The following is an 18899-nucleotide window of genomic DNA, read 5'->3' as shown; positions in this document are numbered from 1 at the left end:
CTTAGTCAATCTTTGTTTTTTTTGCCTTTAAAAAATATATATAATTCATTGTAGTGGGAGCAGACGGGCCACCTCCAATATTAACCTCACAACTGCAAAAATATTTTTGGTATCAAAAAGAAAACAATGCCATAGTAGTCCCTATCCCTTTGTGTGCAGATGTGCACCTCCCGAAAGAGCAAAATGTCCTTTGATTTAACGTTTATTTTATATAAATCACTGCAGTGGGAGCTGCAGAGTCAAGAGGGCCCCACCCAGTGGATAATATTGGGGTTGTGGTAATCAGCCTTGTGTCCTCCTGGAGCACCATCTTGAACTATTGCTATTACTTTCCCAGAATTTGCTGAGCGCCCAGGGTATATAACTGATTACCAACATTTTACATCGAGCTGCAGAGTCCTCGTCAATACTAAAAAGAAAAAATATTATTGGGGATCTTGAAGCATTTATTGCCATGGTAGACCCAAGCACTGTAGGTAACTACTTTGAGTGCGGGTGTGCACGTTGAGAAAGGGCAGAATTAGATTAAACTGCCATCTGAAGAATATAACAAAGTAAACCAGCAGACCCCATGTCGTTAGAATACCAGATAAGCGGACCAAACAATACACATTTGAACGCGAGCTTTAAAACAGAAAGGCGGGTCAATTTAAAATACGCAGTTAACGGGGCAATACAACTATAACCTACAATAGCATGCATACGCTGCATTAATAGCAGGAGAATCCTCGGAGAAGAAAACATTAAGCCAGAAAAGCTGCAAATGTGAAATTCATTGTTTCAATCAGATATAAAGATAAAGGCAGAAAAGGGGGGAGGTCAGGTCAGATTTGTGTTCCAAGTATGATTGTACAGACTTCACTAATAGGGTGTGAATGCAAGTGTAGTTTGAAATGTCAAAACACAGATTAGTGTTATTAATACAAACAATGTGGCACAGATTTAAAGAATAAGGGACACTTACAGATTTCCAAATGCACAGGAAAGCTTGACATGCAGGAGAAATTAGCCTGAAATGTGCTCACCGGGAACCTACAGATACCAATAACTATGTAGTTGTTGCCTCCATATGCAAGCAAACTTCCTTCCTCGCCAGACTCGAAGGGATTGAATTCCACTACGTGTACGTAGTCCTCACAGTCCACGGTGTAGGCAGGCACCCTAGAGGCGTCCTGCTTCATTGTCTGTTGTAAAGGTGATGTAAAGAGATGCTGAGGAGGAAGAATTGGAACAGGTCAAAGACATGCAGGTTTGGATTATCAGTAACAATAATAGTGCTGCTACACCAGCAAATAAAATACAGTGCATTAATGAAAGTGAAGGATGAATGACAGTAGGGAGGAGTCTTGGCAGTCTCACCTGTCCTGGTCATCCAGTGGGTCACACCCAGATGCAAAGCATGAGACAATCTCATTTCTCTAGGTTGAGCGCAAGAAAGATAAAGTTGGTATAAAAAAAGCTGGAGAAGACAGTAGGAAGTAGTCACAGGTGTCACCGCATATGCAGTACTTGTAAGACATTGCCTGGTAATTTGTCCCTCCCTGATCCCACCTGCGATGCGTGTTAATCTTTACGACACGCCGATACCAAAAGCTTTGCAGCAAGTTGCAAGAATGGCCAGTTCCATTCAGAAATGAGAATACTTTATTAAGTGTGATCACACTACATTAATCTGTCTTCAAGCTTTCCTCGAAAATGATATCCTAGTTGGACAGAAAATTAACATATGAACTAGACCATAACCACTGATAATGCAGGACCAACATTTAGAATCACTAGTTTTATTATAGCTTGGAAGAGATAGTAGAGTGATACACAAATAATGCTAAATAAAATACAATGTGTCCGTTACATTTGCTGTTGTTGAAGATTCTGTAACTTAAACCAAATCTTATGCCAAAATTTAATAAACCAACAAACATTAAAATATTGCTCCCGGAGTAAATCAGTGTCTGATTTTAGTCTGAAAGGGCTTATGGCGGTCAGGCATTTATAAATAACAGAAGCCTTAGGATTTTTTCTGAGGATAGGTATTAGATCTTTGCCCTTCGACGACACTGGTGAATGAGAATTCAATGAGATAACAGTATTCACAATAATTTTGGAAATAGAATTAGATTTACCTTTAAAGGAAAAAGGGAATTTAAATCTTAACTTACAAATTCTGTACTTGATTTATTGATAGCTATAGGAGTCCAACAGATTATTAGCAACTGGAATAATTCTTCCAATAACATTTGAAAGTATGCTAATATCCAGTCTGTTGCAATCGAAATCGGATTTATAGGGTGTGGCTAATCATCCGTGACGGTATCCAGGAACTGATAGCATTGCTGCTAAAGGGCTAAGTTGAACAGCCAGGTCTTTGGTTCTTTCCTCCTTAATTCCGGAAGAGAGAATGAGGTCTGCAGGTGAAGGGGGGGGGGGGGGGGGGGGTGGAATCGTTCCAGGATTTCATTGAGAGGAAAGAAACGGAGCTTCCTCCACTGTTTCTTTGGCGGAGTGCAGGAGTCTGGAGAGTTGGTGGAATTTCAAGCGGTGACTGATGTATGCTGGTCTTTGGTTTAGAAGGGCCTTGTAGGTGGGATCAGCATCTTCAATTGACAGCTCTTCTGAACGAGGAGCCAGTGGAACTTCTTGAGATGGGGGGTGAGGGGGGAGTTGGCAATGTCAAGGAGGAATCTAGCCACTGAGTTCTGTAGTCTATTCAGGAGGTGTGTGGCGATTCAGACTTGAGTGTGTTACAGTAGTATAGTCAGCTGGTTATCAGGGCTTGAGTTACTGATCGTCTAGTGTTGATGGGAAGCCATTTGAAGATCTTATGGAGCATGCGAGGAGTGAGGAAGCAGGCGGAAGACACTGTGTTAATTTGGTTTTTCATGGTGAGCTTGCTATCCGGGATGATGCCATGGTTGAGTGTGTTCTCTGTTGGAGTGGGTGCTGGTCCTAGTTAAGAAGGCCGCCAGGAGTCGTCCCACAGGGAGGTGTTCCCAAAGATTGGCACTTCTGTTTTGTCTGTGTTGAGTTTTAAGCAGTTCTTTCTCATCCAGTTGGTGATGCCCGTCATGCACCTGTGGAAGTTGGCCTTCGTGGTGGAGGAGGTCTTCTGTTAGTGAGGCGATGATCTGGGTGTCACCTGCATAGCATAGGATTTTCATTCCGTAGGTTCGGTTGATGTTAGTTCTGGGGGAGGGGTAGGTCATGTAGATGTTGAAGAATGTTGGGCTGAGAGACGATCCTCGAGGGATGCTGCAGATGTTCTTGGGTTCCGAAGTAAAAAGTGGTTGGCGGATTCTCTATGTTCTATTGGTGAGAAAGGAGTCAATCCATTTGAAGGCGTTTCCTTAGATTCCTATGTGATGAAGCCTCTTGATAAGGGTGTTGTGGGATACAGTGTCAAAAGCTGCTGAGAGGTCAAGGAGGATCAGGATGGCCATTTCTCATATGTCGAGGAGGGTTCCGATGTTGTCTGTGCACCATCAGGGTGGTTACGGTGCTGTAGTTGGTGCAGAATCTGGACTGGAAGGTGTCCAGAAGATTGTTGATCTCCGGGTGTTCCAAAAGTTGGCAGTTGATGGCCTTTACGGGGACTTAAGTGGGACTTGGGAGCACTGAGATAGGATGGTAGTTCTGGAGTTTGCTGGTGTCGGCGGAAGGTTTCTTGAGAAGGGGTTTGACTTCTGCATGTTTCCATACTTCATGGAAGTAGGCTGTGGTTACGAATGATCTGAAGATGGCAGTGAGATCACTACTGATCATCTTGATCCAGAGGTTAAAGGCTACAAATGTGATGGGGCAGGGCACTGTGGGGGCTGCTGAGTGGACTGAGTTCATGATGGCTGTGGTGTTGTGTTTTTTTAACTGCTCCATGGGAAAAATAGGTGGTCATATATTGCATCGTGGTTAGCATCCGAGGGAGCGAGGAGTCTCAGGGTGTCGGCGGCAGTGGGTTAGAGTTTGAAGCTTTTGTAGATGGTGGAGATCTTGTCATTGAAGAAGTCCGCCAGGAAGTTGCAGAGCTCCTGGAAAGTGATGATGGTGTTTTCAGTGGCTGGGGGATTGAAGAACTCTCTGATGATGTTGTAGAGTTCTTTGCTGTGGTTAGAGATGGTTTTGATGCAGTCGACTAGGGAGTTCCTCTTCGTCTCATTCAGAAGCAGGTGGTATTGGTTGAGGAATGTCTTTAAGGTGGCTTGCGTGAGGGTGCTTTGCTGGTACACAATTTCCTTTCTAGCCGCTTGCAGTTGTGATTCTAAGTTTTGTGGTGTACCACCTGGCTGGTTTGGTGGGTTTCTTGAATTTGTAATCACGTAATCATAAACTTGATACAGCTTACCTTACACCATTGTTGTTATTTAATAAAAAAAAAGGTTAACATGGTCTCCCATTATGGATTTCCTTATCAAATGTAGTTTAACATCTAGAAAATGGTTAAATGGAGATGATAAATCACTGTGAACATTGTATGCTCTCTTTTTGATGTTTAAAATGTGATCATTCCATTTTTTTTGCAATCTCTTCTGCGTAACCGTACATAGTTAAATGTATTTTTCAGTCTTGCAAATATTTGTATACTGTTCATAATAGCAGAACCACTGTCCTCCTCCTTTCCTTTAGATTTTCCCATTTTCTAGTTCTGTTGATATATATGCTTCTGGTTATGATTGTTTTCTAGTTTCAAAGAGAAAGAGGTTATTCTCATACTAATATTGTTATATATACACACTATGATGAGAGTCTTGTACGGTTATTATAATTACTTAATATAACACTTATATGCTTGTCGTGAAACTTATGTATGCTATATCCATTACATAAAGCTTATACACATTAAAAAAAGAGAAAAAAATGGTGTATGTCCATTCTTCCCTTGGTAACAAGGTTAGTTAAAAGGGATGGTAATCCCCACCACATATAGTAGCATGCATCGTCATCAAGTGCCTTCTAACAACAAACATACTTGTGGTGCATGGCATGGTGGCCTCCTGTTGCAACATGAGAGAAGTCAGAGTGTCCCTGAATAACCAGGTCACATTAGAAACGGAGGTCCAACATTAACTCCATTACAGGGTACAATCTCCCAGAGCGCCCGACTGCTGAGGTTACTCAGCGGAACCTATAATTAAACAGGTGTAGCCAGGGCAGAAACGTGTTGACAATAACACTATAGGGGTTCATACCATAACCTCTATTGGGCTGCTTATTTTTTTTTTATAGAGGTAGGAATAAAAAGTAAACAGAACTGTAAACATCCTACACACCCTGGAGCAACGATTTCCTAGAGAATGGGTATAATGCTGTACCAGACACTCTGGAAAGGTCAACTGCTCACCTTGGAGGGTATTCTGGTACCTATACTTTGCAGAGTGTACATTGGGAGTCATTACATTGAAGGCTTTACATCACAAGCATTAGATATTTCATCACGGATATTAACTAGCAAGTATTTTTTCAATGTAATTAACATACTTTAACATCAGCTGCTACATTATTACAACACCGATAACATCACTTTGACCGTTTGGTTTTGTCCCAGTGAATATCTGAGTTTTTTAAAATCTTTTTCATTCAACTCTCCTACAGAGCACAGCTTTTAGCTGCCAGTGGCAGCTGATTGGCCGCAAGGCCTGATCTGCAGCTAAGCCCTGCCTCTAGCCACCCACAGGCGGGGAGATGTCTGCCACACACGGTCTTTGCCTGTGGCCAGGCCTTTTGCCCAACCCTCCGTGAGTGCTCAACTCCATCTTCAAAACAGAGTGGATTTTTTTGTTTTTACTTTATTTTTCAGTTTTTTTTGCAGTTTTCAACTACTTTTTTTATATTTACATTTTTTATTTCTCATTTAATATTTTTTACTCGTTTTCTTAATTATTTTTGAAAATTCTTTTTAACTTTAAAAAAACAACTTATGTTATGGCTTCTTTTTTTTCCCACAGGTCTTTGTGCTCTTTTTGCAGAGGCTGTTCCATGGCCCTTTATGGCTATGGTTGCAGTATATTCCGAAATGCTGTATGTTGTAGTCATTTTCTTCCTCTAATTTGTGTAATACTTGCCACAGATCAGTCAGATGTCTTTCGACTGCTCTTTTCTTTTGTACCTCTGCATGGGCTATGATGTTTGACTACATAGCCCTAAGTTGCTTCCACATGCCAGTGGTTCCTTTCAAATATAGGCCAGTCTTCTTTCTGTGGAACGCCTTTTGGCACAAAGTGCATGTCACCTCCTGTGCACTCTTTTTTTTCACTAACTGGAAGGTCAAAAAACTACCACTCCAGTGATTCCTTCGCTGCCCTTGGTTCTTGTGGTGATGCAAAGGTGCTTGTGTGCACAACAATGTCACCATCGTCCAATGGAGTACACTGCATAAACATAGTGGATGATGGCCATGGACTAGGGGTTTGCTGGTCTCCAGTTCTGTCTGAGGGCATGATGGCTTTGGATTGTACTGCAAATTAGTAATGGTGGATGACAAAATCATTTTGGTTTGTTTCAAAAGGGTATGGAATTTTTTTTTGTGGTCTCTCCGAGTAGCCAATCATATGGGCGGCTTTAATTTTTATTTATATTTTTTACCTCTAATAGGTACTGTGGTTCTTCATCGGGACCATTAGAAACAATGCAAGGGTGCCATGGGAGTCCAGCGTGGGTTTTACTTCCTGTTCTGGGTCACAGAGGAGTACCGCAAGACCCAGAACCAATGAATAAAAAGAAAATTATATATATTTGACTATGAAGGAGTAGGTCTTATTTAAACTTTTATCCGAGAGGCTCCCTCACAGGCCGGCCCACATAACGAAGATGTCTCACAAGTTTAGGTGGAATTTTAACTTTTTTAGCCGTTTACCACAGTCCCTAAAAACCTGTGAAAGACAGAGAAAGTATCTCATTGACTATTAGTTTAATGCATAGACTGGAAAATTAAGTGCCTAGCCTGCCCCCCACCCCAGCAGCCAACCCTCTGTGGCGCACTGCTTTGGCCTTGCGCAGTATGGCAGTTGGCCACACGGCCTGGTTTATTGCCAGGCTCTACCCTCAAGCCTCTGTTGATGGCCAACCCTCCGCTGTGTGGTGTGGGGATGCCCTGGAAGTCCTGAGTTGCGAAAAGCGCTGGGACCAACATCCAGTTGATAGCCAAGATGGCATAGACCCCTACCACTCATTTTTCACATCTTTGGGGTACTACTGTAACCATTCAGAAATCACTATAAAAAACTGAATGGATTTTTATCAAATCACAAAATGTATGCTTTCCGAATAAAGATCCAGATTTGTGCCAAATTTGGTGTAATTCTGTTCAGCCATTTTTATAAAAAAGTTCTCTAACTCTCGATGTGAAACATCATGGGGAAAAAGAGCTGGTGATCAAGAGGGAGGAAGAATTAAGCAGACAAAAAAATAATCCTCATACAAATTGTTCCCATTTCATTGGGGGGTGGGGCAAAATCATCCCTTTCATCAAAATTGTCAGATTCTGTGCCAAAGATGTGCAATTCCTGAGCTCTACGGCAATGTAAACACAAGTTATCTTAATCTAATAGGTTATGGAATGGCTTTGCCCCAGTACACCGGAACGTGGCCTTGGCCGAGGTTGGGACGACTTCGCCTCAGAAAGCACAATTGGCAGTGTTGGCAGCACCTGGATCAATGTGAAAGGAACCGGCATTGGGAGTGAAGTCGGGACTGAAGTCAGCACCGGGACCAGTGCAGAACATGAATTGTGGGTGGGGGTGAGGAGGGAGGGGACTGGGAGGCAAGTTGATGACATCATGCCTTTGCTGATCAAACAGTCAGGTCTTTAGTATCCTCCTGAAGGTCAGCAGGTATTGTGTCTGTCGTAGGCTCAGTGGGAGGGTGTTCCATGTCTTGGTGGCGAGGTGGGAGAAGGATCTCTCGCCGGTGATTGTTTTTCGGATGCGCGGGACAGTGGCGACTGAGAGGTCGGTGGGGCGTAGCTGGCGGTGTAGAAGGAGAGCCGTCTGTTGAAGTAGGCTTGGCCAGTCTTGTGGAGTGCCTTGTGTGCATGGATGAGGAGCTTGAAGGATATCCTCTTGTTGACGGGGTGCACGTTTCTCAGGTGGGGGGTGATGTGGCCGTGTTGTGGTACATCGAGGATCAGTCGTGCTGAGGCGTTTTGGATGCGTTGTAGTCGATTGATGAGCTTGGTCGGGGCTCCCGCATAGAGGGCGTTTCCGTACTCGAGTCTGCTGCCGACGAGGGCCTGGGTGACTGTCTTTCTTGTATCTGTCAGGATCCATCTGTAGATCTTGCAGAGCATGTGGAGGGTGTTGAAGCAGGAGGAGGAGACTGTGTTGACTTGCTTGGTCATTGAGAGCGTTGAGTCAAGGATGATTCCCAGGTTATGTACGTGGTCGGGCTGCCCCCAGTGCCGTTGGCCACCAGGAGTCGTCCCAGGCTGATGGGTTGGAGCCGAGGATGAGGACCTCCGCCTTGTCTGAGTTCAGCTTCAGACGGCTGATCTTTATCCAGTCGGCGAAGGCCTTCATTCCTTCATGGAGGTTGGCTTTGGCGGTGATGGGGTCCTTGGTGAAGGAGAGGATCAGTTGAGTGTCGTCGGCGTAGGAGATTATGTTGAGGTTGTGCTGTCGGGTGACGTGTGCGAGCGGGGCCAAGTAAATGTTGAACAGTGTCGGGCTGAGGGAGGATTCTTGGGGTACGCCGCAGATGATCTCAGAGGCTTCGGAACGGAACAGGGGGGGTGGACGCTCTGGGTCCTGCCAGAGAGGAAGGAGGTGGTCCATTCCAGAGCCTTGTCTCGGATCCCAGCGGCGTGGAGGCGTGGCAGACGGTGTCGAAGGCGGCGGAGAGGTCTAGAAGGAGGAGTACTGCAGTCCCCCCCGTTGTCTAGCAGGGTCCTGATGTCATCGGTGGCAGCGATGAGGACGGTCTCGGTGCAGTGGAACCCTGACTGGAAAGGGTCCAGGATTCTGTTCTCTTCGAGGTATCGGGTTAGCTGTCTGTTAACGATTTTCTCGATGACCTTGGCCGGGAAGGGAAGCAGAGAGATGGGTTGGAAGTTCTTGAGGTCTCTTGGTTCTGTCTTGGTTTTTTTTTAGTAGGGCGTTGATCTCGGCGTGTTTCCAGCTCTCTTGGAAGGTTGCGGTCTCAAGGGAGAGATTGATGACATTGCGTAGGTGGGGTGCGATTAAGCTGCTTGCTTTGTTGAAGACGTTGAGCAGGAATGGGACTGACGGAGAGCCGGAGTGGATTGTGAAGACGTTGAGCAGGAATGGGTCTGACGGAGAGCCGGAGTGGATTGTGCTCATGATCTTGATGGGGTCATTGACGCTCACGCTGGTCCAGGCTAGCAAGGGGACGTGGTCGATGGTGTTTTGTGTTGCTGTCTGTTGCGGCTGTCTGGGTGTTGAAGCGGTCATGGATGTCTGCTATCTTGCGGAGGAAAAAAAGGTGGCGAGGGAGTCGCACAGGGCTTGCGACGGCGGGATGTCGTTGGTATTGGAGCTGGGGTTGGAGAGTTCCTTCACGATGTTGAAGAGCTCCATGCTGTCGTGTGCATTGTTGTCGAGGCGGTCTTTGAAGGAGATCTCCTTGGCAGCCCTGATGAGGTGGTGGTGGTTGCAGACGGCGTCCTTGTTGGCTGCGTGGCTGTCCGGAGTTTGTTCACTGTGCCATTTCTTCTCTAGTTTCCGGCAGGCTTGCTTGGAATCTAGGAGTTCTGGGGTGAACCGGCTGGCCCTCTTGCTGGTGTCTCTGTTGGGGGGTTTCTTCAGCAGGGCGAGGGTGTTAACGCTGTCCTTGATCCAGCATCTGAGATTGTGGGCAGCGACGTCGGTGTTGGAGGGTTCGGTGGGTGGGCTGAGAGCGAGGTTTGCATGTAGTTGGTCTTCGGTGATTTTGCTCCAGTGGCGGCTGGGGATCTGTTGGGTGCAGTGGTGGGTTTCTGGAAGGTGAAGTGAATGCAGCAGTGGTCGGTCCAGAGGAGTTCGGTGGTGTGGCTGACGGAGATGTGCGGGCTTGAGGAGAAGACTGGGTCGAGCGTGTGGCCGGCGGAGTGGGTGGGCGTTGTGACGAGTTGCCTCAGTCCGAGGGTGGCGATCAGGGTAGTGGAGTTGCTGTCGTTGTTGTTCATAAGGTGAAAGTTCAGGTCTCCGAGAAGGATGTAGTCGGTGGAGGTCAGGGCGAGCGTTCTGATGAAGTTGGCAATGGAGTCGCTGAACTGGGGGTGGGGTCCGGGGGGGTCGGTAGACAAGGGTGCCTCGGAGGGTGGAGTTGGGGTCAGTGTGGATCTGGAAATGCATGTGTTCGGCGGTGCTGAGCGCGTCGTTGGTGCTAGTCGAGAACCTGATGCTGTTCTTGTGGATGAGGGCGATTCCTCCTCAGACTCCGTTGGTGCGGTCTCTGCGGGTGATCTTGTAGCCATCTGGGATGGCTATGGCGATGTCGGGTGCGGAGGAGTTGTTCAACCAGGTCTCTGTCAGGAAGGCGACGTCCGCGGAGGTTGTGTTGAGCATGTCCCAGAGCTCGACGGAGTGTTTGCGTGTGCAGCGGGTGTTCAGTAGTATGCATTGGAGGTGGTTGAGGTATTTCTTGGTGGGTGGTTTGTCGGCTCGGTGGCTGGTGTGGCTGCAGTTCTGGCAGGTGGAAGGACTATGTGTGTGTGTTTCGGGCGGCCTTGAAACAGTTGTGGGTCCGTCCGGGATTGAGAGCATGCAGAGTGCTGGCGTCGTAGTGGTGGAAGGGGGAGGGGTTGGGGTTCTGTCGCTTCGCGCAGTCCGGCCGCAGATGGGCTTGCCGCACAGCGGCCGGCATGTATGGGGAGGTGGGAGTGAGAAGCAGTTGGGAGGCGGGGCAGCCAGGGGGGCGGAGCCGCAGCGGCGTGGGCAGTGAGGGGCGACGAAGGAAACAGAAGGCAAAAGGGCACAACAATTGAGGGGGAAACGAGTGGCACAGAGGGCAGAAAGGTCACAATAGGGCAAAAAGGTCACAAAACACGGTGGGAAACGAGTGGCACAGAGGTAGAAAAGTCCCAGGAAGAGCAGAAAGGTCACAAAAAAAACAGGGGGAAACGAGTAGCACAGAGGGCACAAAGGTGACAAGAAAGGGCAGAAAGGTCACAGAAATGCAGGGGCAGCTAAGCAACAGAAGGCAAAAACGGGCATAGAGACACAGGGGCCACAAGGGGAGCAGAAGGAAAAACCGGGCAGAGAGGCACGGGGCGGCGAGGGGAGCAGAAGGGAAACCGGGCAGAGAGACACAGGGGCAGCGAGGGGAACAGAGGGAGAGAACGGGCACAAACCACGTACAGGCAGCGGGGGAGACAGACAACAGCAGTAACAGACACAACAATGAAAATGCAGTCACTACAACGGGAGCAATGAAAGAAAATACAGGCAATACAATGGAGGATGAGCAAGCCTACGGCCTACCACTGGCCACCAGGGATGAGGTGCAGGTGGTAGCCTGCGGGTGGAGGAGAACCTCGAACTTCCTCAGAAGCGGCAGCTGGGGCAGGGACACACAGGCGGTGCTGTGCGGAGGGGGAGCGACCTACCTGGAAGGGTCAAGGGTCGCTCCCGAAAGCACTGGCGGAATCTTGGCGCTATATACCTGGAGTAGCGAAGAAAAGTGTCTTTGTCCAGTCGAGGCATATAGACGTGTAAGTGCTCCCACATGAACATCGGCTTTACAATTTAGGTTCTGTATATAGAGCGCGTTTTGTAGAGACTTTGTAAAGATTCAACCTAGGTAGGTGTACTCGTTTGTCACTTCCAACAATTTTCCCCCTAGAGTCCAGTTGAATTTGGCACTCCGTTTCCTTCCCGAGAATGGAACTATTTTTGTAATGTTCGGTATTAGATAATTTTCCTCCGTGTAGTTATAGAGTGCTTGCATATTTTTGGGCAGGTCTCTGCTTGTCACTTCTGGAGCAGAACAAAGTTGGTGCAGAACCACACTACACCCTGTAGCAGTGTACAGAAGTACTGCTTTGAAGTTTCTGGATCCAATCTGACACCACCAGAATAGTTTACAAGGTGAGGAATCTACACTTAGAGGTATTGGGCTATGAAAACATTGAAAATATGTGTTTGTGGGACAAAGGTCAACATAAAAATTGATCACAAACTCTTAGAGAAAATATTCACCATGGTTTAAATAGTATCTCCTTCCCAATTTTTAAATGCATAATCTCACAACATTAGCTTAACTTTACTGTGGAATATTTACAGGGAATCACCGAGACAGCAGTTTGTGTGAGACGACTGAAAAAAAAGAAATTGAGGGAGTGGTTTAGATGAAGAAATGGATGACGTGAAGGTGTGTGAACTAACCACTGATAGTATAACAATGGAGACCGAATATTATTGTAGAGACGACAAAGGATGAATAGTCAGTGGAAGTAAGCGCCACCTTGGTGGGAAATATCATGGGATGACGTTCTCTGGACATACTTGGGGGATGATGGAGGAGTTATCCGTGTGTGATGGTGTAATGTTAAGGGGGAAAACACGGATTCAATCTCCCAGTTTAATTAAGCTATTGGTAAACTTTGCACATATGGGTCACTTAATATATGCAAGACGAAGAACAGACTACGAAGAGAAGTCCATTAGAGGCTCTTAGGAAACTGGAGTACCTATTGTACCAAATCACTATTCGTTTTTGGAACTTTATGTTTAGCAGGATATCAGAAGACACAGATTTCATGTCTGCGGACATGCTCTTTGCCTATTATTATTTGATGTGTCTCGGAAAAGCCCTTAGCGGTCCTGGGCCTTGACACGCTATAACAAAAACTTAAATTAAACGTATTGATCAAAATGCTAATCTTGCTGCGGCAAGTTTTATTTTGCTGGAACTTTGAGACTATGCACAAATTAGATTACAGAAGATAACTTTCAGTATCGCTATCACAGTAAAACGATCTGCAATATTTTAAATCAACGAGTATTAAATAAGTGTTTGGGAAGGCACCTACACATGGTAGAAGAGAGTTCGGAGAGCCCTGCCAAGCGACTGAACACCGGCTTCGGCTTCAATCTGCCACTACATAGTGTACTCTCGCAAAGGGCGCAATCAGAACGTTGCACACTCACCTGCCGAGTGGCAAAAGCAGGACAGCAGACCTCCTAAAGTTAGACTTTCTAATGACGGCGGGCAGGTGTGGCGTAAACGAGGTAGGGTGCTGGGTTAGTATGGAGGAGGCGCACGACCTGTGACGATATTAGAGCCCGGGTGGCTCCCGGCAGCGGTCTGTTGTCTTACAAGTTGATGTCACAGTCGTATCAGAGCTAGGTTGGCTGCCTGGCGAAATGTCCAGTCATCAGCGACCTTCCCGTTTACGACGATCAAAGGGGTCTTTAAGGTAGTTGTGTCCCAGTTCACTATCTCATGGTTCATTGACAGAAGGGGAGGAGAGTCTGTTGCAAAAGGCTAATTTTGTTCCGGTCACGTGAACTCTCCGAGCATCACAACCAATGAACAACTGGGTTTGATGTTTAAACTTTAGTCTTTAAAAGAAGAAGCGGTTATCCAACCAATCGTAAGCATTCATAGCCCGATAGCCAATGAGCTCAGTGAAACCCCCATCCAATTAAGGCAAACGGAATTTTTTCACCATTTTTAAAATACGTTTCACACTCTTACGTGGTAGTGCGTGTGGAGCATCCAAGTGCTACCCTTGGCTAATTGTTCATTGTAGTAATGGTGTATCCGGGAAAGGAGTAGTACCGAGGTTCGTTTCAAATGAATGACTGTCTCGATTAATAATTCAACTCAAGTGGTGAGATACCTTGTTACCTGCGAGAGCCAGAGGAACCCCGACTGTCAACGTGTGTGCGGTATAGGAGCATCGTTGACAGGAGAGCCACTGTCTTTTCGGTAATTCCAGAACTTCACTCTGAAGTGCTTACTACGAACGAGTGTGATTAAAGCGTAGACATTCATGGTTCTTGCTCTTTTAGCACGATCTTTTGTAATTGCATGAATGTTGACTTTTGGTCTGAATACTAGAATGCTGGAATATGTAGAGGGGAGGGGGTGCGTTTACGCCCCAGGTTGACTCGTATATCATGGGATGTCATCTACAAAGAGAACGTTTTGCTGGAAAGGATGATAGTGTACTGTCATATCCTTTGATTGTGTATCTCCACCTAAAACCGCGATGGTGTCATTTGCATGTTACTGTCTGTTTACTTTTTCTTAACAAAGTGCCGCCTGAAACCATTAGACCCAAACAACTAGTTCTAGGTGGAACTGTTACACTGTTAGTTGATTAGATGTCTGTAAGGGTATGTTGCTTTCAACTGGATTGTGACTTCGGTGATGGACCAGCAGTGGCAAAGACACTCTAATTTACTTTGTGTGGTGCAAGCAGACAACCTTGAAATATGCACACCAATTTGGCCCCTTGAATCGCCTCAAGTGGAACATAAGTCTTATGAATGTAATGATTTTTACCTAAAGGTGTGGCAGTTGTTTGTTGGCCTATTGAAATCTATATAACAAGCTGGAAAGAGGTGTATAAATGTGGACGGGGTGAAAGTTGGTAATAGTAGACTGTTCGATACCAGGGAGAGCTAGCTACCTTTGGCTGTAAATCAGGCACGCCCAGTGGGATTGGGTCGCACAAAAAAGAAAGAAGGAATGTATTTATCAGACTTGTAGAGCTTATGGTTTCCCAGCCAAGTTTTTGGGAGGGATGAGGGGGCAAGCCACACCGACAACCATTTGTGTGTGTAAAAGGCCGCTTTATTGGAACAGGTGCACATCACAACTTTATTTAAACTGGCACTTTGCCTTACAAAACTAAAACCTCTCTAAACATCGAATTACCTGACCCCTTGCCTCCCCCTCCCCACCCCTACGATCCCCACATGATAAAACCCACCACCCTGAAACATACAATGCATAACTGCCAATACATTAAATAATACACAATCTTTTCACATAACATTTAAAGTTCCTAACCTCCCAAGACCGACCTACAATCCTATCTGTCTTCCTGCAACTGTAACTAACTAAATCCAATGTAAACTTCCAACCTGCTCAACCTTTCCCCGCTCCTGCTCACCAACTCCCCAAACTTAACGATAAACTGCCAAACTTGGCCAACTTCAAAAACAACTCCGCAAGCACCTGTTCCAAGCAACAGAATCACAATAACATAAAACCCCTATGCACCTGTTCCAAACGCGGCCAAAAAACAAAAACCTAACGTTTACCCCCCCCCCCCCCCCCCCCCCCCCTGAAGCCCAGGGAGGGTGGGCGGGGACAAAAAATTTGTACACTACAGCGCTCCCAGTCACCAGAACCTAAAATGGTGGCTGGGGCAGCGCAAATCCCCTAGAAATAGGCTTGGGCTACAATTTGAAATTGGGCTGCCTTTGGGCTACTCCCAAGGCAGCCCAAAGCCACAAAATGGCTGCTCCCTTCTCGCCCCCACCCCCTACCAATCTGCCTGAGGGACAGACCTCACGTTTCTCGGCTGACCCCCAAACCCCCCTTGGGAGGGATGAGGGGGCAAGCCACACCGACAACTATTTGTGTGTGTAAAAGGCTGCTTTATTGAAACGGGTGCACATCATAACTTTATTTAAACTGGCACTTTGCCTTACAAAACTAAAACCTCTCTAAACATCGAATTACCTGATCCTTTGCCTTTTCCTCCCCTCAACCCTGCGATCCCCACATGATAAAAACCCCCACCCTGCAACATACAATGCATAACTTCCAATACATTAAATAATACACAATCTTATCACATAACATTTAAAGTTCATAACCTCCCAAGACCTACAATCCTATCTGTCTTCCTGCAACTATAACTAATGAACTCAAATGTAACTTCCAACCTGCTTAATCTTTCCCCGCTCCTGCTCACCAACTCCCCAAACTTAACGATAAACTGCCAAACTTGGCCAACTTCAAAAACAACTCTGCCACCCAGGAAAAGGCCGGAGGATAGGTGACTACACCGCTTTCCCTGCTCACCCCCCCCAGCCCCCCCCCACGCACTGCCCCGTCAACCTCCTGACCACCCGTCACTCCCTACACACTCCCAGCAGTCTTGGCAACACCTCTCTCAGCTCCGAAAGGTAAAGATCCATGCCAATGCAGGACAAGTGAACACCGTCCCCCCTAAACAACTCTGGCGCATCATACCGAACGTCCCTGTGCCATATCCTCGAGAAACCTAAATGCCTGCAAAACCAAACCATTTCGACATTTACCTTCTTCCTTGCCTTGTCAATTGCTCTGGGATTCACTGCACCCCTCCACACTCGGCGCAGAATGAACTCTGTCTAAACGACCGTGCAACCTGCCCACTGCCGCTTGAGCTCCTCCAGGTTTCTTCAACCCCTTCTAGGTTGTTTTTCCCTAAGTGGAGAACCAAAACATCCAGGCACCGACCCGCCACCAACATTGCGTTAAGTGTGGACATCAAGTCCTGCCAAAGCATGCCCCCTGTACCTTTCCAATACACATTAAAAACATTTGGATTAAACCCAGGTTTTCTCTGAAAAAACTGGACCGGGCCTGCACCTGGGCCCTTTTAACAAATGTATGACCCACGATCCATACTGGTATATCCCTGGCGAGGGGACCTGCCACCGAACCTGAAACGAGAAACAAGTGCAAGTACAGGAGCAATACACCCACCGCGCGATCATTGGCTAGCAGAGCAGAGCAGAGCAGAGCAGAGCAGAGCAGAGCAGAGCAGCGCACGTAGCAGTCAGACGACCACCTGCCCAAACGCATGATGTCCCCTCACCCCCACCCTTGTCTGTGCTCCTCCGACGCTGCGCCGATCCTAAAGGAAAGCGTGCCATAGCGCCTCCCGTCTGCACCCAGCTGGTCTAACGCCTTGCGCAGTATCGCCAGCAGCTGCGAGCCCGTCGCCGGCCGCCCGTTCGCATGCCTGAAAACTGCACAGTCCGTCTGCGCCACTGCCCTCCGTCTCAAACCCCACCTCACAGGGCATATCCCTTCTGAATCCGCCGACAGCAAAGATACCCACGCCCCTCTGGTCCGTTTTAGCCTTCCGCAGCCAAAGGCGCACTTCAGTCCCTCTAAAAGAGACCTCTGACCACAACATCCCAGCCTCACCCTTGGATCCCAACAATTCTGACACCTGGAACGCCCCCGCGAACATCCAGGACATTAATGTTGCAAACAGGCAGGTTTTCTCCTAGTCATTGCACACCCCAGGCTGTCTGGTCTGGCACCCTCTCCCACACTCTTGGGCCCAATCCTCCAGCATATGAGAGCCGAGCTCCCCCGCAAAGGCCGCGTAACCCCTCTGTAGTTTACCCATAAAAGCAATCCCTGCCAGCTTCCCTGATATCGTAACCCACGTGAGCACCTTCTTGATTAATGACCGAATAAACTGTATAACCTCCTCCTGTCTCCCCTTCCCTGACTGCCTCCATCTCGCTCCGGATGCTAAGAACTCCTCCCATGCTGTCACATAAGTCACCTTCGTCAATTCCGTTAAGGACCCTAAAACCAGCTGCAACATCCTGTGTTGCCTACGTACCATAGTTGCGGCGGGATGCCTGTCGGGTCCTGATCCGCGTCTTTGGCTAACCCACGGAATCTCCCCCACTGCGAACGAGATAAAGCATCCGCTATGTCAATTTCGACCCTGGGCTCATGCATCGCGCGAAAAGCAATATCATGGCGCAAGCAGCCCAGCAAAAACACTCGCAGCAGCTTCAGCACCTGCACATCCCGGGCCGACTGCCGATTTACCACCTCCACCACTGCCGTGTTATCCACATGAAAGGTCACCCGTCTGTGTGCCAGCAAGCCCCCCCCCCACAGCGAGACCGCCACCACCAAGGCAAAGAGCTCGAGAAACGCGATGCTCCTACCTCCTCCCCCCCCCCCCCGCCCACTCTGGGGGCCATTTCTCCACACACCACCGCCCCTGCCAGTACACCTCAAATCTGTCACTTCCCGCCGCATCTGGACATCCCAGACCAGGTCATCCCCCCTCTGCATGGGGATCCCGTTAAAATTCTGCAAGAACTGCCACATCCGCAAATCCTCTCTCACGCCCGCTGACAGCCTTATGTGATGATGCGGTGGCCTCCGTCCCACCAAGGCTATGCCCAATCTCCTGCAAAAAGTCCTCCCCACACGCACCACTCGGCAAGCAAAATTGAGGTGACCCAAGAGCCCCTATATTTCAAGAACCGTGACCTTGTGTCGTGCCAACATAACCTCCAGCAGCTCCAACATTTGCTGCTTTTTTTTCCCCGCTGGTAAATGGGCCTCCACTGCCACAGTCCAGCTCAATTCCCGAAAATGACAGCGCCGTGCACCACCCACTGTCTTTTCCGGCGCCAATGGCACCCCCATAAGCTCCTGAAACCTGTCCAGTGCCACCTGGCAGTCCGTGGAGCCTGGGGTGCCAACCAAGAAGTCATCCAGGTAGTGCGTTACTCCTTGCTGACCCGTCTGTTCCGTGAACAACCATTGTAGGAACGTACTGAAACACTCTTAACACTGCACAAGACATCGAGCAGCCCATCGGCAAGGCTTTGTCCACGTACCAGCGGCCGTCAAACTGGATCCTCAGTAGGCCCCAATCTTCTGGATGGACTGGAAGCAGCCGGAAAGCCTACTTAATGTCGCACTTCGCTATCCTCGCTGTTGCGCCCGCGGTTACCACCAAGGACATGGCTGCGTCAACAGAGGAATAAGACAGCGTGGTCTCACGCTCATCAATGTCATCATTTACAGAGCCACCTTTGGGCCATGACAAAAGTTGAATGAGGCGAAACTGCCCCTTTTCTTTCTTTGGCACTACCCCAATGGGTGATACAATTAAATCTGCCAACGGCCAGTCATCAAAGGGTCCGGCCATGCGGCCCTCACACACCTCTTTCTCTAGCTTGCCCCGCACCACCTCCGGG

At 47.8% G+C, this 18899-nt stretch overlaps 2 protein-coding genes across 4 annotated transcripts in view; one reads left to right on the top strand and one right to left on the bottom strand.

Moving 5' to 3' along the window:
* The window catches only part of NUP37 (nucleoporin 37), a 137247-nt gene extending 123816 nt beyond the window's left edge, over positions 1-13431 (bottom strand). Inside the window, exons 1-2 of one of the 2 annotated variants that reach the window (XM_086919237.1) lie at positions 13074-13431; positions 1026-1211 (exon numbers count right to left, since the gene is read on the bottom strand). In XM_086919237.1, the coding sequence (XP_086775363.1) occupies positions 1026-1181 (156 nt within the window). In that variant the 5' untranslated portion in view covers positions 1182-1211; positions 13074-13431. Of the gene's footprint in view, positions 1-1025; positions 1212-12955 lie in introns of both variants that reach the window. The other variant, XM_086919240.1, reaches the window with a different exon arrangement.
* Positions 13432-13606: 175 nt separating this feature from the next.
* PARPBP (PARP1 binding protein) overlaps positions 13607-18899 on the top strand; it is a 196636-nt gene continuing 191343 nt past the window's right edge. Inside the window, exon 1 of one of the 2 annotated variants that reach the window (XM_086919200.1) lies at positions 13607-13857. In XM_086919200.1, coding sequence (XP_086775326.1) covers positions 13727-13857 — 131 coding nt within the window. In that variant the 5' untranslated portion in view covers positions 13607-13726. The remainder of the gene's footprint in view (positions 13858-18899) is intronic. The other variant, XM_086919193.1, reaches the window with a different exon arrangement.

The sequence above is a fragment of the Lissotriton vulgaris genome, chromosome 1_1 (assembly GCF_964263255.1).
Source record: "Lissotriton vulgaris chromosome 1_1, aLisVul1.2, whole genome shotgun sequence".
In the NCBI taxonomy this organism is placed as follows: domain Eukaryota; kingdom Metazoa; phylum Chordata; class Amphibia; order Caudata; family Salamandridae; genus Lissotriton; species Lissotriton vulgaris.
Note: the sequence above shows the minus strand (reverse complement) of the source record. Positions and strands in the feature narration are given on the sequence as shown.